The sequence below is a fragment of the Pteronotus mesoamericanus genome, unplaced genomic scaffold (assembly GCF_021234165.1).
Source record: "Pteronotus mesoamericanus isolate MK-2021 breed Mesoamerican mustached bat unplaced genomic scaffold, CSHL_Meso_final scaffold_174, whole genome shotgun sequence".
Classification (NCBI taxonomy): domain Eukaryota; kingdom Metazoa; phylum Chordata; class Mammalia; order Chiroptera; family Mormoopidae; genus Pteronotus; species Pteronotus mesoamericanus.
The window spans coordinates 4,352,368-4,375,645 of NW_026555309.1; the positions used below are offsets into that span (position 1 = coordinate 4,352,368).

At 38.1% G+C, this 23,278-nt stretch overlaps 1 protein-coding gene across 15 annotated transcripts in view; it reads right to left on the bottom strand.

The window, feature by feature from the left end:
- ASPH (aspartate beta-hydroxylase) overlaps positions 1-23,278 on the bottom strand; it is a 205,666-nt gene that overhangs the window by 117,580 nt on the left and 64,808 nt on the right. For 10 of the 15 annotated variants that reach the window (XM_054590171.1, XM_054590168.1, XM_054590177.1 and 7 more), the window contains 9 exons: positions 22,181-22,255; positions 17,921-18,046; positions 15,184-15,201; positions 14,116-14,172; positions 13,569-13,619; positions 13,088-13,120; positions 7,959-7,997; positions 7,518-7,553; positions 4,430-4,474 (listed from right to left, as the gene is read on the bottom strand). In XM_054590171.1, the coding sequence (XP_054446146.1) occupies positions 4,430-4,474; positions 7,518-7,553; positions 7,959-7,997; positions 13,088-13,120; positions 13,569-13,619; positions 14,116-14,172; positions 15,184-15,201; positions 17,921-18,046; positions 22,181-22,255 (480 nt within the window). The remainder of the gene's footprint in view (positions 1-4,429; positions 4,475-7,517; positions 7,554-7,958; positions 7,998-13,087; positions 13,121-13,568; positions 13,620-14,115; positions 14,173-15,183; positions 15,202-17,920; positions 18,047-22,180; positions 22,256-23,278) is intronic. The other 5 variants (XM_054590170.1, XM_054590183.1, XM_054590184.1 and 2 more) reach the window with 3 other exon arrangements.

The following is a 23,278-nucleotide window of genomic DNA, read 5'->3' on the forward strand; positions in this document are numbered from 1 at the left end:
GAGAAGGCTGTGCCACTGGACCCTACAGAACAACTATTACATTAGGCCACACTACCAAGACACACAGTCGAAGCAGCTCTACCTAATATACAGAAACAAACACAGAGAGGCTGCCAAAACAAGGAGAAAAAGAAACTTGGCCCAAATGAAAGAACTGTTTGAAACTCCAGAAAAAGTGCTAAATGAAATAGAGAAAAGCAATTTATCAGATACAGAGTTCAAAACTCTGGTTATAAGGATGCCTAAGGAACTTAGTGAGAACCTCAGAGAATAAAAAAAAGATCCAGTCAAAAACAAAGGACACACTAATTAAAGAACAATTTATAGGGAAATAACATTAGAGTGGATGAAGCTGAGAATCAAATCAATGATCTGGAACATAAGGAAGGAAAAAACAACCAATCAGAATAACAAGAAGAAAAAAGATTCCAAAAAAGAAAGGATAGTATAAGCAGCCTCTGGGACAACTTCAAGAGGTCCAAAATTCACATCATAGGAGTGTCAGAAGAAGAGAAAGAGCAAGAAATTGGAAATATATCTGAAAGCAATAGTGAAAGAAAACTTCTCTAATTTGGTGAATGAAATAGACATGCAAGTCCAGGAAGCACAGAGAGTTCCAAGCATGATGATGCAATAGAGGCCCATCCAAGACACATCATAATTAAAATGCCAAATGTTAAAGACAAAGAATCTTAAAAGCAGCAAGAGAAAAAGCAGTTACCTACAGGGGAGTTCCCATAAGACTGTCAGCTGATTTCCCAAAAGAAGCTTTGCAAGCTAGAAGGGATTGGCAAGAAATAGTCAAAGTAATGAAAAGCAGAGACCAACAGCCAAGATTGCTCTACCCAGCAAAGCTATCATTTAGAATTGACAGGCAGATAATGAGATTACCAGACAAGAAAAGACTAAAGGAGTTCATCATCATGAGACCATTATTATATGAAATGTTAAAGGGACTTAAAGAGAAAGAACATCAAAACTATGAATGTGAACAATAAAATGCAAAAATACATATCTATCAACAATGGAATCCAAAAACAAACTAAGCAAACAAGAAGAACAGAGACAGAATCATGGATATGGAGAGCGCTTTGATGGTTGCATATGGGAGGGGGTGTCAGAGAATGGGAGAACAGGTGAGGGGATTAAGAAGTACAAATAGGTAGTTACAGAAAAGTCATGGGGATGTAGAGTATAGGAAATGGAGTAACCAAAGAACTTACACACATGACCCATGGACATGAACAATAGTGTGCGGATCTCCTGAGGGAGTGGGAGGTGTGGGGCAAAGGGGGAAAAATCAGGACAACTGTAATAGCAATAATCAATGTAAAAAAACTCATCAGCACTCAGTTTCAATTATTTAAAATCCTCTTGAAGCACAGCAGCTGAGAGTGAACTCTGGAGTCAGAACGTTAGGATCCATCTCAGTTCTCCCCCTTGACAGCTCATTGACCACAGGCAAATAACTTTGCCTTGCTCTGCGTGAATTTGTCTCATCTCTAAAATGGGAGTAACAGCATATCTACGTCTTGGGCGGTTGGAAATATTAAATGAGTAATTTATGTAATGTGCTTAGAAGAGCATCTAGATAATGCTTAATAAATTTTAGTTTAGCATTCATCATCTGCTCATGTGTTGCTGGATACAACAGTAAGACAGTTCCTGTCCCGTGGAATTGTCACACAAGTAAATATATTATTATACACTTAATAAGAATGATTAAGACTGTGTAAGGGAAGGCAAAGTAATCATCGATTAAATTCTGAGGGCCAAGAAAATGTGAACTAACATCCAACATTTTTCAGAGATCCTCAACTTGAGCTTTTCCACTAAATAAAACAATTTCAATGATGGAAAGGCAGCAAGGTGACAGGCCCTACAATTAATGTGCCCATAGCTTCTGTAATCACATACATAATTAAACACTATTACAAAAGCAGTCGGCCTATTCTACAAAAAGATCACAAAAACAGATTTATGATCATCATTATTTTTTAAGATTGAATAATAAAAAATTGTAATATAAAGTTAAGACTGAGAAGATAACAGAAATAAGCAAACCAAGTGCAATCATTAAAAATATCTATTGCTAGGTCTTGGCCTTGCATTCTCTTTTGGCAAGGTTGAACTACAACTGTGCAGTGGGTCAATCAAAATTTTATGACACCAAATTACAGGTTACAACTTCTTGAGCACATCTTTCAGAATTTAGCTTCTCTTAATTCATCTGAAAGATCAGGCTAATTAATTACTAAACAATAACCATAGCCACCATTTACTGACAGCTTATTATGTGTCAGAAATCATGCATATTAATCAAATCTTCATTTTTATGTGCTTTGGTAGTTAAATATCTCATCTGAAAACCACTTTAGTCCAGCACCCCAACTAGTTAGTATTTTATATTTATAGTCCAAGGAAATTCTATCTATGAAACATGGAAATAAAAGCACAGAACTTTTTGGTCAGAAACTATTACCTTTCATATCTTCATTAAATTTAGGTCGATATTAAAAAAACTACAAACTGTAACTGGAAAAAATCAATGTTCTACAAAACTCATTATTTTAGGAATACTTATAAAGCAATTTTCTTCAAAGTAGATAGTAATCAAAATGCAAATTCAGTAACCTGCTCTGCCTCTTCAGATAGAACAAGGCGGTCTGTGACCCATTACTCAACAACACTGAGTAAACCACAAAAGTAGGACAGAAACACCCACCTTCCTGGCTCTGTGCATCTTTCCTGAACACCAAATATATACATGCCCAGTAATCATCAGGTCAAAGATTAATTTATTTATAAATTTCTTTCTCATTCATATTATAATGCCAACTACTCAGTTCTCTTCAGTATCTGTGCATGTTGTTAAAAATGTATTGGTTTAGCCAAAAAATTCATTTGTTTTTTTCCATAAAATGGCTCTAGTAGCACTTAATTGTCTTTAACTTTATTTGAAACAATTTTGTTGGATTGTATTATGAAAGTTGTCATATCAGCATGCATTTAAAAAAACATGAAATTTGGTGAATTTTTGTATTGCTACCTTAATATTGAATATGGGAGAAAATACGCAACATTTTTGGTACATTATGCTTTACTGTGTCAAGAAAGGTAAATTGCAACTGAAATGCAAAGAATGATTTGTGCAGTATATGGAGAAGGTGCTGTAACTCATTGAACATGTCAGAAGTGGTTTGTGAAGTTTTGTGCTGGACATTTCTGGCTGGACGATACTCCATAGTAGGTTAGACCAGTTGAGGTTGATAGTGTTCAAATTGAGACATTAATAGAGAAAAATCAATATTGTACCACACGGGAGATAGATGACAAACTCAAAATATCCAAATTCATAAAGTTATTGGTGAAATGAAAAATGTGTCTTTTATTTTATGGAAAAAACTAAATGAACTTTTTGGCCAATTCAATACATGGTATGACAACTATCAAAACCTAAAATACGTAATCATTCAATAAGCAAAGAGAAGCTGAAGTGTAACTAAAAATATTCTTTGATTACAAAAGTGTTTTTTCCCTTGAAATTTAGTACTCAATAAAATTTGGTGGGCACAATTATGTCTATCAAAATCAATAGTAATGAACATCATTGCTACAAAATTCACATTAAGCATAATATGAAAAAAATGAGTAAAAAAATGAACGAATGACACTAAAAGGAAAAAATGGAAATAAACCACAGAAACAAGAAGAAATACAGTTAGGAAAGAAGTGTTGGAAAATCCTGTCTTAATAAAACATTTTTTCCCACCATGAGAACAGGAGGTTTATGTGTTACTTTCTGGTTGCAGGTAAGTTAATGTCATCTCTAAAATGCACTGGAAAGCACAGGTCATGGTTGAAATGTTTTTCCCATTCTTCACTGATCACGAGAGGGACATGTGGGGAAAGCAGAGGAACGGGTTAACGGGAGGCTGAAAGGAAAGCCCGCAGGGTCGGGACAGGTCTCCCGCAGCCAGGACGGCCGGGCGGCACCAGCGGTGCTCTCACGGAAGACAGGAAAGGGGAGGAGGAGGGGTGAGGTCACAAACTGACGTACTATTAAACTTGCATCTTAAGGCAATTCTGATTTTATATCATCCATCAAGTAGCCTGTCAGTCAAGGAGAAAAATAAAAACCCAACTTAATACTACTGCTGCCATGTGAAATGGCAAAAATCATACGGAACTTTGATCATTAGTCCTCCTCAAATTCTAGCTCGAACTCTGATGTGTATTTTCCATTACCTTGGACTTTGGCTCACCTGATCAAATCACAGAAAATGTTTAAACTTAGGGATAATTAATCCTTCTCTCCCAGGACGTTTATTTTTCATATAATTATTTCATTCAGCTAGTGTGAATATCCACAGCATATTTTAAATTCAACACCAAAGGAAAAAGTGACACAGCTAACAAAATGTCATACCTGGTGGTATTTCCTGCTGCTCCTCTGCCGGGGGCGCACGTACTTCTAAAATAAATAGTCCAGTAACAATCCATTACATAGTGCTGACCAGTTTTAAAATACATGTTGCTGGTACTTAAGTTACAATGATTATTTTTACAGACTTTTTAAAAATTCAATTGCAGTTATTATAAATACATTAAGTTCTTATACCATCACAACAAAGAAAAATCAGCTATAAACTTTGCAAAATGTACATTTTTCAAGTGTTCTGTACAACAGACTTTATGAAATTATCTGCCTAACTGACTAACCTCAAAAGTCGCTGCCAGGCAAAGGAGATAAGAACGAAAACCTAGGTTTTCATCCATTTTGCATCAGACTTGACAGGAAAGCTGAAGAAAGACATTTAAAGCATCCTGTTTCTTATTCAAAATCTTAAATTCAGAACTCTAATTTTAATGTGAATAAAAACACAAAGAAGTTAAATTAAAATAGAATTTTAAAAATAAATCACTATATTTAACAAAGTATATCGAAAAATAACATTCAAGATAACATTCTAAGACTAACCAAAAATGTGGATATGAATTTTTAACATCTTATATTTTTCTCTGGTTGCCTCAATCACTTACAACTAAAGTGACTGTATATTTCACCACAGGGCTGTATAATGACATTGATCTAAACTCCCTCTATAAAATTACCATACATTGTATATTAGTATCTTCATCTCTAACACCCATCTGAAATTACCTTAATCTAGAGAGGAGATCATAGCAGCTTTCCTTTTGCTCCTTAAGACTGGTAAAAGACTGGCTTAAAGAAGGAATTTCTAATAGTATTTTCTAAAAGTCAAAATATTTATGCAGTTATTTTAATCATTGTTTTGGCATTAATCTGCTTCTAATTATAAGAATGATATATGCTCACGATAAAAGAGTTGGAAATAGTTTGCACAAAAGTAAACAGAACACAGAAAAAATGATACATATTCCCACTGATTATTACTCTGGCATATTGTCTTCTTTTAGGATGGCACCTGCACTGTGTACCAGCTTTTCTGTGCGATGATGGGCTTGTTAATTGGTGTGCCCTTTACTTCTCTTTTAACCATTTAGAGACACATTAGCACCTTATCAATTTTACCAGTATTTTTGTTCTCAGAATTTCTTTTACTTTTGTCATTTTAGGCACATTTGAAAAAACCACGTGTATCATAATCACTTATACTGCTATTTCCATCACTAAGAAAGTCTCATTATTACTGCAAGATAAATTTCCAACTAAGTTTATCCTGAATAAATGTACAGTTAGCACACATATTAGAAACTTATTTTGGTAATGATGTAACAAGAGGATTTTGTAAAGGAAATAGCAAATTGTATCAGCACAACCTGAAAGAGTTCCCCATTGATACATAATTTTTCTTTTTTTTTCACTCCAGGACTTTTTAAACCCACTTCAGTATGGTGTTCACTCCCATCAATTTACTCAAATAGCTTTGTGTCCTGCCCTCTCATGTTCTTCTCTACTGGTTTTCCCCCAGCCTCACGGTTGTTCACGCTCCACCCAGCCTCACAATGTCAGGATTCCTCAGAGCTCAGCCTGGGACTGTTCGTCCTCTCTCTCTGCACTCTTCTCCAAACGGTCTTAGCCATTTCCGTGAAGATAATACCATCCCCATGATGGCGGCTCCGAAACAGTGACATCCACCGCAGATCTCACCCATCTTGTTCAGACTGGCACATCTTAATCCCCACGTGGCACCGCCATCTGGGTATCTCACATAGTTCCCAAACTTAAAATATCTACTTTAGAGACTTTGCTTTTCTTCCCTAAACCAGTTCCTTCCACATCCTAGTTTTCTTCTAAGTAAATGGCCCCAAAGTTTGACAGTTATTCAAACCAAACCAAAGCTGCCTTTATTCCTCTTTACTTCACAACCATCGGAAAGTTCCATCAGTTGCAATTCTAAAGTAGAGCCCAAGTTCAACACTCTCCCCTTTATTTCTACTGCCATGGCCTCACTCCCGGCCACTAAGATAGCTTCCCTGGATTAATATCCAATAATCTCCTAAAGGGGTGGTTTCTACTTCCACTCTTGCTCCATCCAATCCATTCTCTAACTAGAAGCAGAAGTAACTCTTTAAAATATAAAGCCTGTTATGCCGTATCTCATTGTTTCCTTGGATTCTCACTGTACTTAGAATATAATGCAAATTCCTTATGAGGACGTCCAAGGCCCCAACTGATCTCTTCCTTATCCCTTTATTGCTTAAGTCAATTCAAGTTTGGTTTTCAGTTACCCGCAATAGAAAGTAACCCTACTGGAACAGATGGGGAAGAAAAGGGTTTAAGCACAGGACTGATAAAGGAAGACTGCATTTCTGAAGCCGTCACTTTGAGGGCACCATGAAAGATGGATTTAAAAGGGAAGTGTATAAGTTAAGAAGACTGGCTAGAAGGTTATTGCCATTGTCCAGGAAGATGATAGGGGGCTGAACTAGGTCCACGAGAGTTCCAGAAAAAAGAATAGATCTGAGTGCTGAGGAAGCCTGTTCAACAGGACTTGGGATTAGCTATAGGAACAGGGTGAGGAAGACTTAACGACGACTCTCACATTTCTCATTTGGGGATCCAGGTATATATTGATGCAACCAGCCAAGACAAGGGCAGACCGGGAAAGAGACGGCTGGTGGACAGGAAGAGCGAATGAGCACCCCTCACCCTGCGTGGGCGCTGCCGGAGCACAGGAACTGAGGGTGGGGCTGAGGTAGGCCGCCAGGGCCCCTCTGTCCACCAGACGGACGTCCCCAAACAGCCCCTGCTATCTGCTCTACTGGCTTATCAAAATGCCTGAAAAACATAAAGGACCCAACTTTCAACCCATCTCTGCCCATAGCCAACCCCTTCTCCTAAAATTGAAAGTGGCCTTCCTCACTGCAGCTCAGCCACCGCTATCTAGCCTGTCACCGGGCACTCTTGTCCTCTGACCCCCTGAGCGCTGTACAGAGGTTTAAGACGGAATGCTTATTTAGTAAACACTTGTTGCATACATGAACATAGTTTTAATATGAAACGTATAACCATCTCTATAAAAACTTACCTTCTAAAATTATGTTTGAATCGTCTACAGCATTATCTGAAAAAAAGAAAAAAAAGGAAAAACTCAAGCACAGCTTATATGAACTTAAATCCATTAGATCCCTGAAGTAACTTATATCCACTCAGATATCCAAAGTTGGCTCCTTTTAGACTAAGTTTTTTTTACAGAGAGACTCACAAGTATTTATACTAGTATATCAACTTTAATTCCCAAACTACGTTAAAGAATACATCACATAAGCTGATGTTATCCCTGTTGACATAAAACTTCCAAAATCAGTAGGGAAAAATATATGAACAGTATCTAATTACTTCCTTGGTGAGATGAAAATGTTTTATGTTTTTTACTACATCTATCTTTGTTCCATGACTTATACAAGTTTTAACAAATATGGGGGCGCTGACTTGCAGGAAGAAACATCGGCTCAGAGAAAGAGCTTACCTGAACTTTCTATTCCTTCATTTTCAGATGGTTCATATACTATAAAATACACATAAAAAAATTGTTCAGTGCTGCATAACTCTCAGATTAACACAACACTGGCTGGACAGTTCGAGAGCAGAAACAATGTCTACTTTATCCTTGGACGCTGGGGCTCAGTCACTGGGAAATGAATGGCAGTGTGGGGAAGGGTCTGGTCTCAAGTGAAATAAGCCCAGATTCAAATTCCATGGCAGCCACTTTTTAGCCACAGGAGACAGGCAATTACATATGTTTCCTTCCTGTAAAATGGGGAAAACTAAGGTTCTTCCCCAATCACTTGTTCCGAGGATCCAATATGTTTATGACGGGTGGCACTGAACTTCCTTTTCTTTCTTTTCTTCCTATCTGTGGTGAAGGTTCTGAGTTCCCCAAAGCCCTATCCTGACTGCCACTCTGATCCATGTGTTCACGAGACCTATTCTCTACTTTGTTTGGGAAATAATTCTCAGATCTTTCACTTGGGGCAAATGCTCCTGGCACTAGCCTCTTAGAATGACCTTAATTCATGACGCTAACCACAGACCATCACCCACTGCTCCTTGTATTTATGTGCCCGGAGCTCAATGTTCTGTGTGCTCAATGTAGAGACAACAGTCTGCTTTCATCCCCAGTGGGGTGACGGCTTTCTTAGTCAACCTGCTCCCCACTTTTTCCATTTTCCAAAATTCCTCAATTTTCTTGTACACTAAGAGCAAACTTTATTTTCCCAACATGATTATCAATTTATTCTTTTCTGTCCATTTAATAAGGAAAAATTTTTCAGTACCCACTCTCTTTGTGTATGTGTGTGGTTTTATTTCTTTTTGTATTTTATTTATTTTTAGAAAGGGGGAAGAGAGGGAGAAACAGGGAGAGAAACATTGATCAGTTGCCTCTCCCATGCCACCAACTGGGGACCTGGCCTGCAATACAGACATGTGCCCTGACTGGGAATAAAACCGTGACCTTTCGGTTTGCAGGCAGGCACTCAATCCACTGAGCCACACCAGCCAGGGCGAGGAGTACCTACTATCTTTGTGATAGTCTCAGTGCAGGGGTGGATGGAGCAAGGGGCAATTTTTAATATATCGTCTTCTGTCCTTTTGGTGGCTTTAAGAGGCAGGAGCAGTGAATGTACACTCACTCTGTCACCCTGAACCATGTATTTAAACATGGTAAAGTCTACCAATTTAAAAAGAAAGCCCTTTCTTGAGACTACTTCTCCTGACCTCCTCTCTTTCCTCCATTTTAGCCTAACTTCCCTAAAACCAGAGGCACGGATACATGGGACAGACTGACAGACCTCAGAGGGGAGGGGTGGGGGGGAACTGGAAGAGATTAGCCAAAGAACATGCGTGCATATAGGCACAGCCCATGACACAGACAACAATGTGGTGAAGGCAGGGGAGGGGGGCCGAGTGAAGAGGGGCAAAGTGGGGAAAGGGGGGGACATCTGTAATAGTGTCAACAATAAAAAAAAGTCATTTACATTTTCTGTCTCATCTCCTTACTTCCTCTTGTCAACTGACTCCACTCTGTTTTCCAGCCCTGACCACATCCAAAAGCGCCTCCTCGAAGACCACCAACGAACGTATCATTTACTTTAAAGTATAGCTGATATACAATATTATATGAGTTTCAGGTGTACCATATAGTGATTCTACATTTATAAACCTTACAAAGTGACCGCCATGATAAATCTGGTAACCATGTGTCACCGTACAAAGTTATGACAATACTATTGACTATATTCTCTATGTTGTGCATTATATCCTCATGACTTATTTATAACTGTAAGTTTGTACTTCTTATTCCCCTTCACCTTTTTCACCCATCCCCCCAACCCTCTCTCCTCTGTGCCTACGAGTCTCTTTCTGTTCAGGAACAAATGAATCCCTCACTGAATCTAGTGGACACTTTCGACCCTTACCATATTAAATCTCTTAGCAGCTCCTTCCTTGTTAAGCACTTGGAATTCAACCTGACCATATTCTCCTTTTATTCCTTCATTTCTCTTTCTCCATTTTCTTTATCATTTCATCCTTTTCTTATCAGGCATGAAGCGTTGGCTTTCATCAAAGTACAGCCACAGGATTTCCTGTCTTCTCATTCCATCCTCTCTCTTCAATGATCTCAGACTTCGGCTTCAATTACCATATATATGCTCATGACTCTCAAACTCACAACAACAAATTGGACTTCCTTCTGAGATCCAAACATCATCTATTGGCTTATTAAACATCTCCCCTTGGATGTCTCAACATGTGCAGACTGGACCATGTGGCCTCCAGTTCCTGGTTTCCAGTCTCTCCTGACTTGGGAACAAAGCACCACTGTCCATTGAATGCATAAGGCAGAATGGCGGATGTGGTTCTTGACACCCTGCTCTCTCTCTCCAGCGGCACCCACATATCAAGCTCTGTCAACTTTCTCTTCCAGTATTTCTCAGCTTTGCCCACTTCCCTTCACTTTCACAGCCACCACCACCCTGGTTTAAACTACTTTCAACTCTGTTCAACTTCTGTCCATTGAAAACAGTTCCTGTCAAGGTCCCTGTGAGGCCTCTATAGTGCTAGACTGAATGCGCATTTTTGGTGCGCACCTTGAGTAAGTCCTCAGCAGCATAGGGCACTGCTGAACATCTCTTTCTAGAAACTCATCTTCTTTGATACCTCATTTGGCAGAGATGTGACTCAGGGCAAGATCAGATTTGGATAACTGCAGTAACCGTCCTAAATGGTCTCCCCATAGCTACTCTTGTCTCTCTCCAGTCAATTTACTACACCTTAGGCTGAACAATCTTTACAAAATACAGACGTGATTTTGTAGTACCCTCAACAGTGCCTTACACTGACGATGAACATCTTTGACCTACCTCTGGGCATCCTCTGAACCAGGACTCCCTCACAACCTCAGCCCGTGTCTCTCTTGTTATCCTCAGCACCCCAGAAAACACTTTTCTGCCTCAGAGCCTTCCGACTACATTCAAGCCACCCTTCCCCTTTCTTTGTCAACTGCTCTCATCTGCAGCTCAACTTCAGGGAGGTCCTTCCCTGGTCCACAAACTAGGTAGGATCTCTACTGCATACTCTTGTTATACACTGCACTCATTTTCAATGTAACTAAATACTAAATTGAAAATATTTGTGTAACTTCTACTCACTTGGTAAAATATAAGGGCCGTGGGAATAGGAACGATGTCTGTGTTCCTCCCTACCACTGCTCCCGTGTCCTATGTTTTGGAGATAATACATATGTAGTGTACAATAGTAAGTCCATTAGGTGGTTAGACTGTACTGTCATTTTTCAGGTATATCCAATGTAGGCTTGATGCTTCCTAGAACACTTCTAATGTGAAAAGCTGGTTCCTCCTATCACTTTAGTAAGCTACTGGTTTCCCAGGTTCTAGAATTTGGGGAATTTAATACAGAATGTATTCCCACCAAAAATAGTTTTGTTTAAACCCTGCTTACAGCCTCACCTACATATAGTCACTTGGTTTCCCTAGTTTGGTTCCTGAATTCCACAGTTCGTTTTTTTTTCCTCCTAATACATAGTGAATAATCCTGTGTTCTACTAGATCTATTTTGTTTGAAAAAGTTTATGTTCTATAGAAAGGTAATCCAAACTATCTCACCAAATCTTGATTCCCTTAGGTAATATTTATTACTCTTTGTTAACATTTTAAATTATATTTATTATCATATTCTGCTATGAAAATACATTTATTTTTAGAACATCTTTTTAGCATGTTATTTAATTTTACACTTTTTTCAAGTTTAATTTTAAAATTCTCTAGACCTCGTCTGTAAATTACATTCGAAACATGTTCTTTCCATCATATTTAGCAAAACACTAAAATGACTGGCAGAAATTAGAAAAGGATCTCAAAGCCTACCTCTCCATGCAACCTTTTAATTTCCAAATTTCCTATTTCCTCCTTCGAATTCGAAATTGAAACTAAATGTAAATGAAATCATAGCTGCCAAGTTATTTCATTTCCTATAAAAAAAAAATTAGTCCCTAAGATAGAATCCAGGATTCTTCCAGTGTTATCACTCATATCTTAGTAGAAATGGCCACTGTGGATGGGTGATCTTTGGCTTGCAGGCCAGCACTCAATCCACTGAGCCACACGAGCCATGGCACAGGATGGGTAATCTTGATAGAGTCTCAAATCTTAAAAACACTCACCTAGTAAATTAGTTTATCAGGCCTACACAAGCCATTCTTAATTTTTCCCAATCAAGACTTAGGAGGTATCATGAAGCTACACATTTCTTTAAGTAGGGACTCCGTATTATTCATATATGAGTATCACACCCTAACTACCTAGCATATAGAAAGTCTTCCATATTTGACTCAAGCACTATACATTTCTCCATCCTTCTTGCTTCACACAAGAGTTATACCTGACTGACTTCTTTCCTTGAAGATACTGGAATAGCAAAGGATACACCGCTAGCTCTATTATCTCTTAGTCATGAACTTAAGCACATTTTTCACACTTTCTGAACCTTCTTTTTCTTCTCTGGGAAGTAGCAAATATATAATCTACTCCATAGAGTTTAATGAAACAGCACAAGAAGTGCTCGTGCAACAGAAGGAGCTCTAATAACCTAAATGTGAATCTGACGTTCCTCATGGCACAAATTTGCCAGAACTATTTTCTCTGTGTGGCCTTTAAGTCTGGAAAGAAATTCTGCACCTTTCTCATGTGGCAGATCAGTCATCTTTACTGCAGAGTGGGATTAATTTGTAGAAGCAGCTAGAGTAGTTGAACTCTGACTAAAGTAGCCTTCCAAGCACAAGACTTATTATAGTCAAAAGACAGCAATGACTATAAAGTAATGAGGTAAGTTGTCCTGAATAATTTTTAACTGCTTCCTAAGGCAACCTACAATGAGTTTAAGAAATTATTTAGGCAATGGCAAACCACTGAAATAGGTAAACAATATCGCCCAGTAAATTCCTTGAAAGCTACAATTCATTTGGATGTTTTAAGTTATGGTTTTGTAACTTAAAATGTTATTCTCTATACAATACAGTTAAACTATGAGAATATTTTAAAACAAGTAGGTAGTTTAAGTTTAAAAAGAATTTCACACCTTGCTGATCATGGTCTTGGTATGTTACATCATCTGCAGAAAAAAGAATAAAATCAAAATAAGCATTAATTGAGACACTGTGTGTAGCTACTTAGCTAAAATACACAATCTCAAATACAGAATTCTATTTCTTTAAATATTAATGTTTGCGCAGTCAATGAATAATGGCTCTGCTCAAAAACAACTACAGGAAAAGGCAGGTGAGTTATTTTCATGCACATTCCTCAAACTGGCATAAAGCAAGATATGCAAAAGTAGAGTTAGGAATTAATATCTTGTTTTCTGTGGAGCCAGTGGTAGGTGAGGTAAAATATGAAAGCCTTATATTTTTTTAATAATAAAATTTTGTTACAAAGTTTTATATTAGGTATTAAAATTACTTCTTGGTCTCCTTTAAAAGAAAAATCACCATGTAATCAAAGCACTGCAGCTGTAAATCTTTAATAATGTTTAAAATCTAACAAAAATATTCATCTAATACCTGCATCATGGTACATTCTTTCTTCCTCATTTATTACTGGTTCGGTGGAATCTAAAAAATATATACATTCATATTTGTCAACCATAGAAAAACTAGAAAAACCGAACACATCACTAGACATCATTCTAAAATTATTTACAAATTAAATTCTAATCTTTACAACGATGTAAGATATTATCATTATCATTTAATAAAATTTAAGATAAATATAGTTCCATAATTTGCTCTCTAAGTCAAAACATTAGGAAGGAGCAGTACCAGGATTCACACCCAGTCGGACTCATCCTTCTGCCTCATTCATTTCCAAATGTTCTTTCTGTTCTGATCTACAAAGACCAACATCCCAGTAGTGATCTGAGAAACACAGCTCCTTTTCTCCTCATTTCTCCATATAATATTAAACTATATTCCTAAATTTCTATAACTACCTGAGCAACCAAAAATGATTATGAGTATTATAAAGAGTACTCTGTTTAATCAGAATCAATCGTTAGCCCAGGGTTAAAACGGACTTGGCCACAGCCTCAAATAAAAGCACATCACAAACCTGAATTTTCCTGTTTATACGTCATCTCTTCTATATCCTGATTATAGGCCTGTGAAGCTATAAATTAGGAAATAATTAGAAAATACAAATATGTCTCAATGAAGAGAATTACACTTGATATTCAAAAATAGGAAAGGCAATTTCCAGTAATGATAGAAATGTAAAACTGAATCCTAATGATGCTCAAACTCACTTTCACTCAGGGAACAAACAGCTACTACCTGTGCTAAATGCCTAATACAAAGATGAATAAGACAGGCCCCCTACAAAATAGTGAAGCTATAGGCTTATTTAGCTGATGCAAATTCAACTATTCTCAGAAAACAAAATAGGACAGATTGACACAAAACAGAATACATCCTCTATTAAATTCCCCAAGGACAGAGAGAGACAGACAGAGATAGCAGCACAGGAAGCCCCCTTCCCATCAACTCAGCAAGCGCCTGCCACGAGCCTGAGCGAGAACACACACATTTTCCAGCCCCTCACTTAGACTCAGTACCTGAGTACTCCCAGACTGCACTATAATTTTAGTGTTTACAGAAACACATCGTTGAAATATCTGGAGCCCGAAATGCTAGCCAACAATGTCAGGTGGTCCTCCAGCACACAAAGAAGGATCTACTTCCAATACTGGAGGGAAACTGGAGAGCGGCACAGGCTCATTACTGAAAGGTGACGTGTCTGTCTTCAGTGTGGCCATACCTTCTGGGGACACATGGCATGTAACAATATACAATTTTGACCTTTCACTGGTTTTGTAATTTAAGACTACAAACATGAAATTCTACTGTATCTTGCGACCTAGCAATCCCACTACCAGGAACTTATCCTCGGGAAGGAGACTCCAAAAACACAAAACTGTATAAAGATATAGATGTATATGCATATATATATAACTATGATATATTATATAAAATAACACTCATTAAATATGTATTATATATTTGATATATTAAATATAATTTATTCTTAATAAAGGATTATAGACAATGTTTTCTCTCTCAATGTTCCTTTATAGTAAAAGACTTATTCTAATTAAAAAAGAATATTAAATTGAAATCTCACCTGTCTCTTCTTTAGTTTCTAGGAAAAAAAATTAAATCAATATTATTATTTCATAAAGTGGGAGATATATATACTGTATGTGTGTGTGTGTGTATTTTGACTCTATTATCATTGATTTTATTCTAAAAGTAAACTATTAAAATTAAACATGAATATATCAATTAAATGTCTGCCAAACGTGATCTTTCACCAGAACTGCATTTAGAAATGATTCACACATTCTCTTTTTAATCCACTCAACAACCCCTCAAGGCTGACACACACCGTAACCTGGGCTGGAGAGAGGATGACTGAGGAAGAATAATGGGGACAAAGGCTGGACCCAGAAAAGGGGCTTATTTCTAATCTACTTCAAACTCCACGGTGGCATTCTGTTTTCCAGGACAAAAGTGTCCTGTCTACAGATGGGAATGCACAGCTGGGTAGGATGTAAGCTGAGACATACGAAAAAGAAAGAGCGTTCTGCTCAAGGCTGGCTGCACTGTAATATCATCTGTGCCACTTTTACAGTTACCCACTTTGGGGCTCCACTCTCTAAACATTCCAATTCATTTTGTCTAGGGTGGGTCACACATATTCTTTTAAAAGGTTCTCTGGGTGACCTTTGTTGTGCCTAGGATTGAAACTATTTGTAGGGCCATCAGTCATCTTCGTGGACTTGTTCCTAAGAAGTTCCCTCTCTGGATCCATGACCCTATGGCTCTGGACTTTTTTACCTTTACGGGTGCTGTGGGTGGACCTACTGCCTGTTTCTCATAGCTCTGTCCACCTCTCTGAACTTTGCTTAGGCTTTACTAATCCTTGAGCCCTGCCAGGAACCTCTGGTCTAGATCCTGTGTGGCTTGTGGTGCTGTGTTGCTGCCCAGGTCCTAGGGCAATTCTCCCATAGGCTGATGATCACTGCAGGGTGGGACATATTGTGCAATGTGGTTAATTTGTGGCAGTGCCATCAACCTTTCCCCCAGCTTCAGCATGGGCTTGTTTTCTTTTATGACTCTTTAAAAATGAAATATGCATATTAAAAAAATTTTTTCATTAGTATTCATTTTAAATACAAAATTATATCACTTATATATGCATATTTTAGATAAAATGACATAAATCAGAGTACAAAATTTGTGACTTAAAATCTTCCAAGAACTCATTAAAGTCTTAAAGGTCTACTTTAACAAAACAGAGATACCATAAGGAAGCATTTGTACTTATTTAACAGGACTCCTAATAATCATGGTAGTTTCATATTAAAGCAGAGCAGGGCACAAAATATATGAATGAAGAGTTTTTATCACATAGAAATTGCTCAATAGTCAATAACTATAACTTGTCTATTGCAAATGATCGAAGGTAAAGTTCTCAACCGATACATAAATGACCAGATGACGCTTATGTTCACTGCAACATTATTCATGGTAGCCTTCGATAGATTGGATAAAAAAGATGTGGTACATACATACAGTGAAATACTACTCAGCCATAACAAAAGATGAAATACTGTCATTTGCAACAACATGGAAGGATCTTGAGACTATCATACTAAGCAAAATAAGTCAGACAGAAACAGTCAAGAACCATATGATTTCACTCATGTGGGACATAAAACTGAAAACAAGAAATAAACAAGAAAAACAAAAACAGACATAGACAACAGTTAGGTTACTAGAAGGATGGCATATGAGGGGGGTAGTAAAGGTTAAAGGGGTCAAATATATGGTGACAGAAGAAGATTTGACTTTGGCTGGTGAACACACAATGCAAATGCATTATATAGATAATGTATTATAGAACTGTACACTTGAAACCTATATTTATTAATGAATGTCATCCCAATAAATTTAATTTAAAAAATTCAAAAAAAAAAATAGCGCTGACTTGTGTAGCTCAGTAGGTTGGGTGTCCTCCTGCAAACCAAAGGTCGCCGGCTCACTTCCCAGTCAGGGCACATGCCTGGGTTGTAGACCAGGTAGGTCCCTGACTGGTGGCATGAGAGAGGCAACCAACTGATGTTTCTCTCACACATCGATGTTTCTCTCCCTCTCTTCCCCTATGTCTAAAAATAAATAAATAACATCTTTAAAAATAAATAAAATATTGAGACAGAAGAAATGTCAACAAACTATGGTCTATAGCTCAGATCAATCCTGCCTCCTGGTTTTGTAAATAAACTCTTACTGAAACACAGGCATAAATACCCTCTTGGGTATTGTCCACGGCTGCTTCTGCACTACCACAGAAGAGTTGAATGGTTCCAGCAGAGGCTATGTGGTCTGCAAAGACCAAAATATCGATCTTCTGGCTATGTACAGAAAAAGTTTACCAATCCCTGGTAAAAAGCTAAGAACTGTGTTCTACCCACTGTAGTTATAGAGTTCATGTCAGAACAAGAGCCCGTGATAGGTTATCAAGCAAAATATTTCATCAGTTGTTTGAATGTTTTATAACCCAACGCACTCTAGAAAGGAGAGAATAATAAAGTAATATGTTAAAATATTTATTTCACTTACATTCTATACGAAATTTATATATTCTGAGTTTCTCTAAAAATGCTTTCTATCTAAATTGGAATATCTATTTATTTTGGGGGGGAAGCATTTTAAATGAAATTTTGAGCTTTAACTTAAAAAACTACATAAAAATTAAATATTGGCTTTAAAGATGTTTAAGAAAAAATTAAATAATTTTAATTACAAATTACCTACTGTGTTTTATTCTGAAAGCAAAAAACAAAAAAATGGTCTACCTTCCTGAAATGTTCCAGTTTCTGGGGACTCAAATCTATCATCCGTATTACTTCCTACAAGGAAATTGTCATCTTCTGGTTGCTGTTCTCTTGCTGGTCCATCCTCCTCTTGTTGTAAGTCTTCTCCTTGAAAATGACAATAAACAAAGAGACACAGGTGTATAGCAGGGGCTTAACAGCAGCCAACAGACACTGCACATGCTGGTGCCCTCTCTGAAGCTCTGTTCTCACTCTGGCAAAGTGCTGGCCTACCTGCTGGGGGGGTGTAGGTCTTCTCTCACTAGATCATGAACCCAGTAAGGTGAAGAACCTCATATATTTTGTTCTCTGTGTATACCCAGCACATAGGGCCATGTCTACCGTAAGAAGTGTTCAATAAACATTTAATGCATAAATAAATGAATTCATAAATATTAATATATTTTCCTCTTCAATCAGATCAAAGGAAGGGTTCCTCTGTGATCTTTCACTGATAATTCACATAAAATTCCATGTAACAATGTTAAATAACTATTAACATTCTATTGCAATGGGCAGCCACCTATCTAAACTTGTACACTAGGCCAATCTCATTGGGTCGCCTGGATTGTACTTTATTTCTAAAAGTTCCTATATTATAGTCTTTAAGTTCTGAAAAGATGCCCATGTTCTTTTCTAAGACTTTCATGATATACTGAATTGTTCTTTTGTGTAGATGTTGGAAATGCTACCTTATTCCAGTGCAATATGGTATAGCTTGTCATTTTGGTATAAAAAAATTCTCCCCATGGTAATGTGACATGGCTCCAAGCAGATTATGTCCTGTATGTAACACTCTCACCAAATAACTCAAGTAAACTAGACTTAGCTGTGTAGTGTAGTGTGGCAGTTAGGAATGTGGGGTCTGGCATGTATGGCCCCAGATTTAGGTTCTTCGACACCAGCTGTGTGATCCTGAGCAAGTTACTCAACTCCTCTGTGCCTAAAATTTATCTTTCATAAAAAGGAAATAAGAGTACCTACTCATAGCATTGTTGTAAGGATTAAAGCACTTAGAAAGATGGCCAGCCCATAAGTATTCAGGTGTTATTGTTATTTTTGTTGTTGTACTGTTGTTATAACTTCTAATATCATCTTCATCACAGTAATAACAATATTACTATTTCTAATGCTATAGAACTCTACCCCAAGACTGCAATCTTTCCTTTGCTCCTTTACTTTTAATGACGCATGGTGACTCTCTCAGGAGTTACTTAATTATGTATGCCCATTTATGTCAATGCCATTTATGTGCTTTCTCTCTTCTCATCATCGTCTGCTATAGCTTTTCTCCTCATTTCAGATTTTTGATACTTAGGATACAAAATACCCATTCTCACTTCTGTCACTAATTTTACAACTCTTCATCTTATTGCCATACCCCTTTCCCTTTCTCTCATGTCATCCAGTACAATTTGATGGGGTTTTTTTAAAAGACTTTTTTACTTATTTATTTTTAGACAGAGGGGAAAAGAGGGAGAAACAGAGGGAGAGAAACAGCAATGTATGGTTGCCTCTTGTGTGCCTCCTACTAGGGACCTGGTCCGCAACGCAGGCATGTGACCTGACTGGGAATTGGACCTGCGGCCCCTTGGTTCACAGGCCAGCGTTCAATCCACTGAACCACACCAGCCAGGGCCGATTTGATGGTTTTTATGTGAGCCGGATTTACCTCTCTCAGCCAAACCTTGTACATCATCCGTGAGTCTCCACTACTCTGTCAGTAATGTGAAAAAAAAACAACATCCTCAGGGCTCATTAGACTCAAGGCATTGCCAAGCCCTCTGTAGCCACAACACCAACCCTTTGAGGTAGGTATTATTATCCCACTTTGAAGAATGAGGAACTTGAGAGACGTTCAAGGCCATACAGGTAATAAATGGCAGCTGCCAGACTTGACCCCAACCATGAAACAAAGACTGATGGGGAAGAGAGTCTACTTTAGAGACAGTGGTCCAGGAGGCCACGTTTGGTCTGCTAAGATGGGAAGACTGGATCTCTCTCTCTCTCTCTCTGTCTCTCTCATTCTTTCTCTCTCACACACACACCAGCACAAGACATAACAAGTGCAAAGGCCCTAAGGCAGGGATAGGCTTGCAAAGACCAGGAAGAGAAGGCCAGCTGGGCTAGAGAAAGTGACTGAGGAGAAATAGAGACTGGGCCCAGATAAGGCACAGTGGGCCAGGTCACATCAAACCCAGGGAGTAGAGGAGCAAGAATGGAAACAAGGACCTAACGGGATACCAATGAAATGGTCATGGCGAGAGGCAATGGTGATGGCTGACATGCTGCAGAGACCAGATGCATGCCGGAGGCAGAGTGGACAGGACCTGCTCATGGATTACATGTGAGGGGAGATGAAGGAGAGAGAGAAATCAAGGAAAATTCCCAGGTTTTTAGCGTAAGCAACTAAGAGGATAAGGAGAGCATTAACTAAAATATAAAAGACTGAAATAAGAACAAATATATGATAGGAGGGAGCAGGGGTAAGAGTTGTGAGATGGAGAGGAATCAGGAACTCAGCTTTAGGTGCAACTGAAATCTCAGGTACTCATAAAACATGCAAATGGAGATAAGTATGCATCCAGATAAACCAGGAGCTTAGAAAAGAGATCAGGGCTGCAGATGTATATTCAAAAGCGATACAAGTAACGTTTAAAGCCATGGCCTCTGTGATTTTCTAAGGAAAAAGTCTTGATACAAGCTAGAACAGATCCGAGATGAAGGCTTGGGTCAAGAAACACAGGCCCTAGACTTGATTTCTCGCTCTTCCATCTGAATTCCTATACCTGCCCACCTAAATGACTACCAGGCCTTTCCACTTCCTCTCTCCACTCCTCTGGGTCACCAGTACAACCTCCTTCCTGACGTCGCTCCTACCCGTTCTTCACGCTGCAGACCGAGTGCTCAACACTCAGCACCCTCCAACGGTTCCAATGACTTAAAATCAAGTAAAAATATCCTTTCCCTCATCGCTCTCTACCTACGCCCCCCACATGCCGGCCATTCCAAACTACTTTCTGATCCTCGTTTGCCCATGGACTTTCTTCACATATGCCCTTTGCTTAAAACACCTGATGAGAACATGTGCCTGGCAAAGCACTATGCCACGTTCAGCTCTTAATCAAAACGTCATTTCCTCAGGAAGCTGAGCGAACCTCACAGGGTGAGCAAGCCCCACATGGCATCCTGTGTTTCATCATCACAGAACTTACCTCATTATATCAAAATCACTTATTTTGATTGCATCAAAATAAAGATGCAGAAAGGGGAAGCCCGTGCTTGCCCATACAGGCAGGAGCACATGCAGGCGGTCTTTCCGAGTTGAGACGAAACCAGTAAGGAAAGGACAGAGACTCCTGGACCCCTAGCAGCCAATGGCAAAGACCTATAGCTCAGCCAAGACTCAGCTCCCAATCAGCACAGAGGGAGCCCAATGGGATGCTTTACCTTTAACCCTCAAACATCTAAGACTGAAAAGTGCAGTTTAGTTGGCCTGCTAAAGCCCAATTTAAATGAGGAGAATTCTGTTTGTTTTTAAGAAGCACAACTTTTTCTTTTAGGACTACCTTTAGCTCACAACAAACCATTACAAGTGTCAGGATACCACGTGTTCGGCCCCCTTCAAAATCTCTTTGTGAGTTACATTTTGGGCTTACGTTCCCTGCTTTTATCAAGGGATGCTTCAAGAAACCGTCTTATAAAATCCTAGAATATTGGTTTCTAGAGTATCATTTCATATTCTCTGTATAGAAGTTCACATTAGAAATTTTTTAAGATGTAAACACTGGGAAGCTGTTTTCTAGTCTCTAAGTAGATTGTGTTTATTTCCGCTCTGGTATTATGACCTACATAATTCAAAGCTGCCTGTCCTGCTGTGGCGACCCACCAAGCAGGCAGGAAAATGTGACGGTCAGCGATGGCACCCAATTGCCCATTACAGCTTTTTGGTCGTGTCCTATTTTCTTTGTCCCTGTTCTCACCATCTGCTCTTGATGTACCATTGCTCTCAATTTGTTTATTCTCAGGCATTCCTACCATTTCTTTACTAGATGTATGCAAAAAGTTCCTTAACAGTAAGGTGGGGTAAAACAAGTTTAGTAGTATTTCAAGAATAGTTGCCTTTCAGTAATTTTAAAAAAAAACCACTCAATTATTATTTAAATTTTAAAATAATGTTCAAGTCATTAATCATTCAATTATGTTAGTAGTGCATGAAAAAAAACAGGTTTTAATTCATACCATGTTCTGTGTATACCGTTTCATGGAGGGAGGAATGAATTTCATCTTGTATTTCATCTTCGATGTGCTGAGGTCCTAAAATAATCACAAAACATAACTAAGTAGGAAAGACCGACAAAGCAATGTCAAACCTGAAATATGGAATTCACGTATATACAAATAAATATATCTGGCTAATCAACTATGCATGTTTTTCGTATCAGTTGACCACTTTTTTCCCTATGTTGGCAAATATGGTAGATATTTAAAATTGATTTCATTTTGAGAGCAGATATAAATTTTAAAAGACCTCATAAGATTTTAAAACAGGAAACCTAATTTGGGTTCAGATTTTTCTTTAAAAATACCTTATTCAGAGCAAAATTATTTTAGTTTCTGATTAACAAAATTCACACTAATGATAGACTAAAGAAAATGGAAAGGGAAAAAAGCTTTTGGAACGAAAACTGCTGGGAAATAAAGATAAAAATGTATAAGACAAGGTCAGTATACATTAATGTACACAGTCAACACAATATACAGTAATGTATATGTCTCCCTGAGAGGAGACAGGGCCTTCAGCTGGTGTGAGAACTGCAATGGTCACGGTTGGCTGGCCCCAGGAATTGTGAGTAAAAGACCTCACATTATAAGTGACAATCGTTTCAGCTTTGCAGAGCCCTATCTGATGAGACAGTCAGATTCATAGATTAAGGTGTTAATCACAAAAGTGAACATTAGTAATGAGATTCCGACATCACTGCGTTGTTTACTAGTTTATCAAGTTTATTGCAACATCATACAACAAACCAGAAGCTATAATTACACTGACACTAATATAAATGTTCTAATAAATATCATCTATGTTCAATAGATAGAAGCAGCACCAATGACATCAGTTAATCTTCAATGACAAAAACATAGTACGTTTGCTGGAACTTCATATAGAAAAAAGTTTAAGACTCTATTTTGCTAGTCACACTGCGAAACCATTTCTGAAGCACTGAAAGTGCCCTCTATTTTCATAGATGTTTATATTTCAAAAACCATTTTTAAATACAGGCTCTCTTATAATCACAGAAGAACCTGCCAACCTCTATTCTTCCCTGGTCGTCTCTC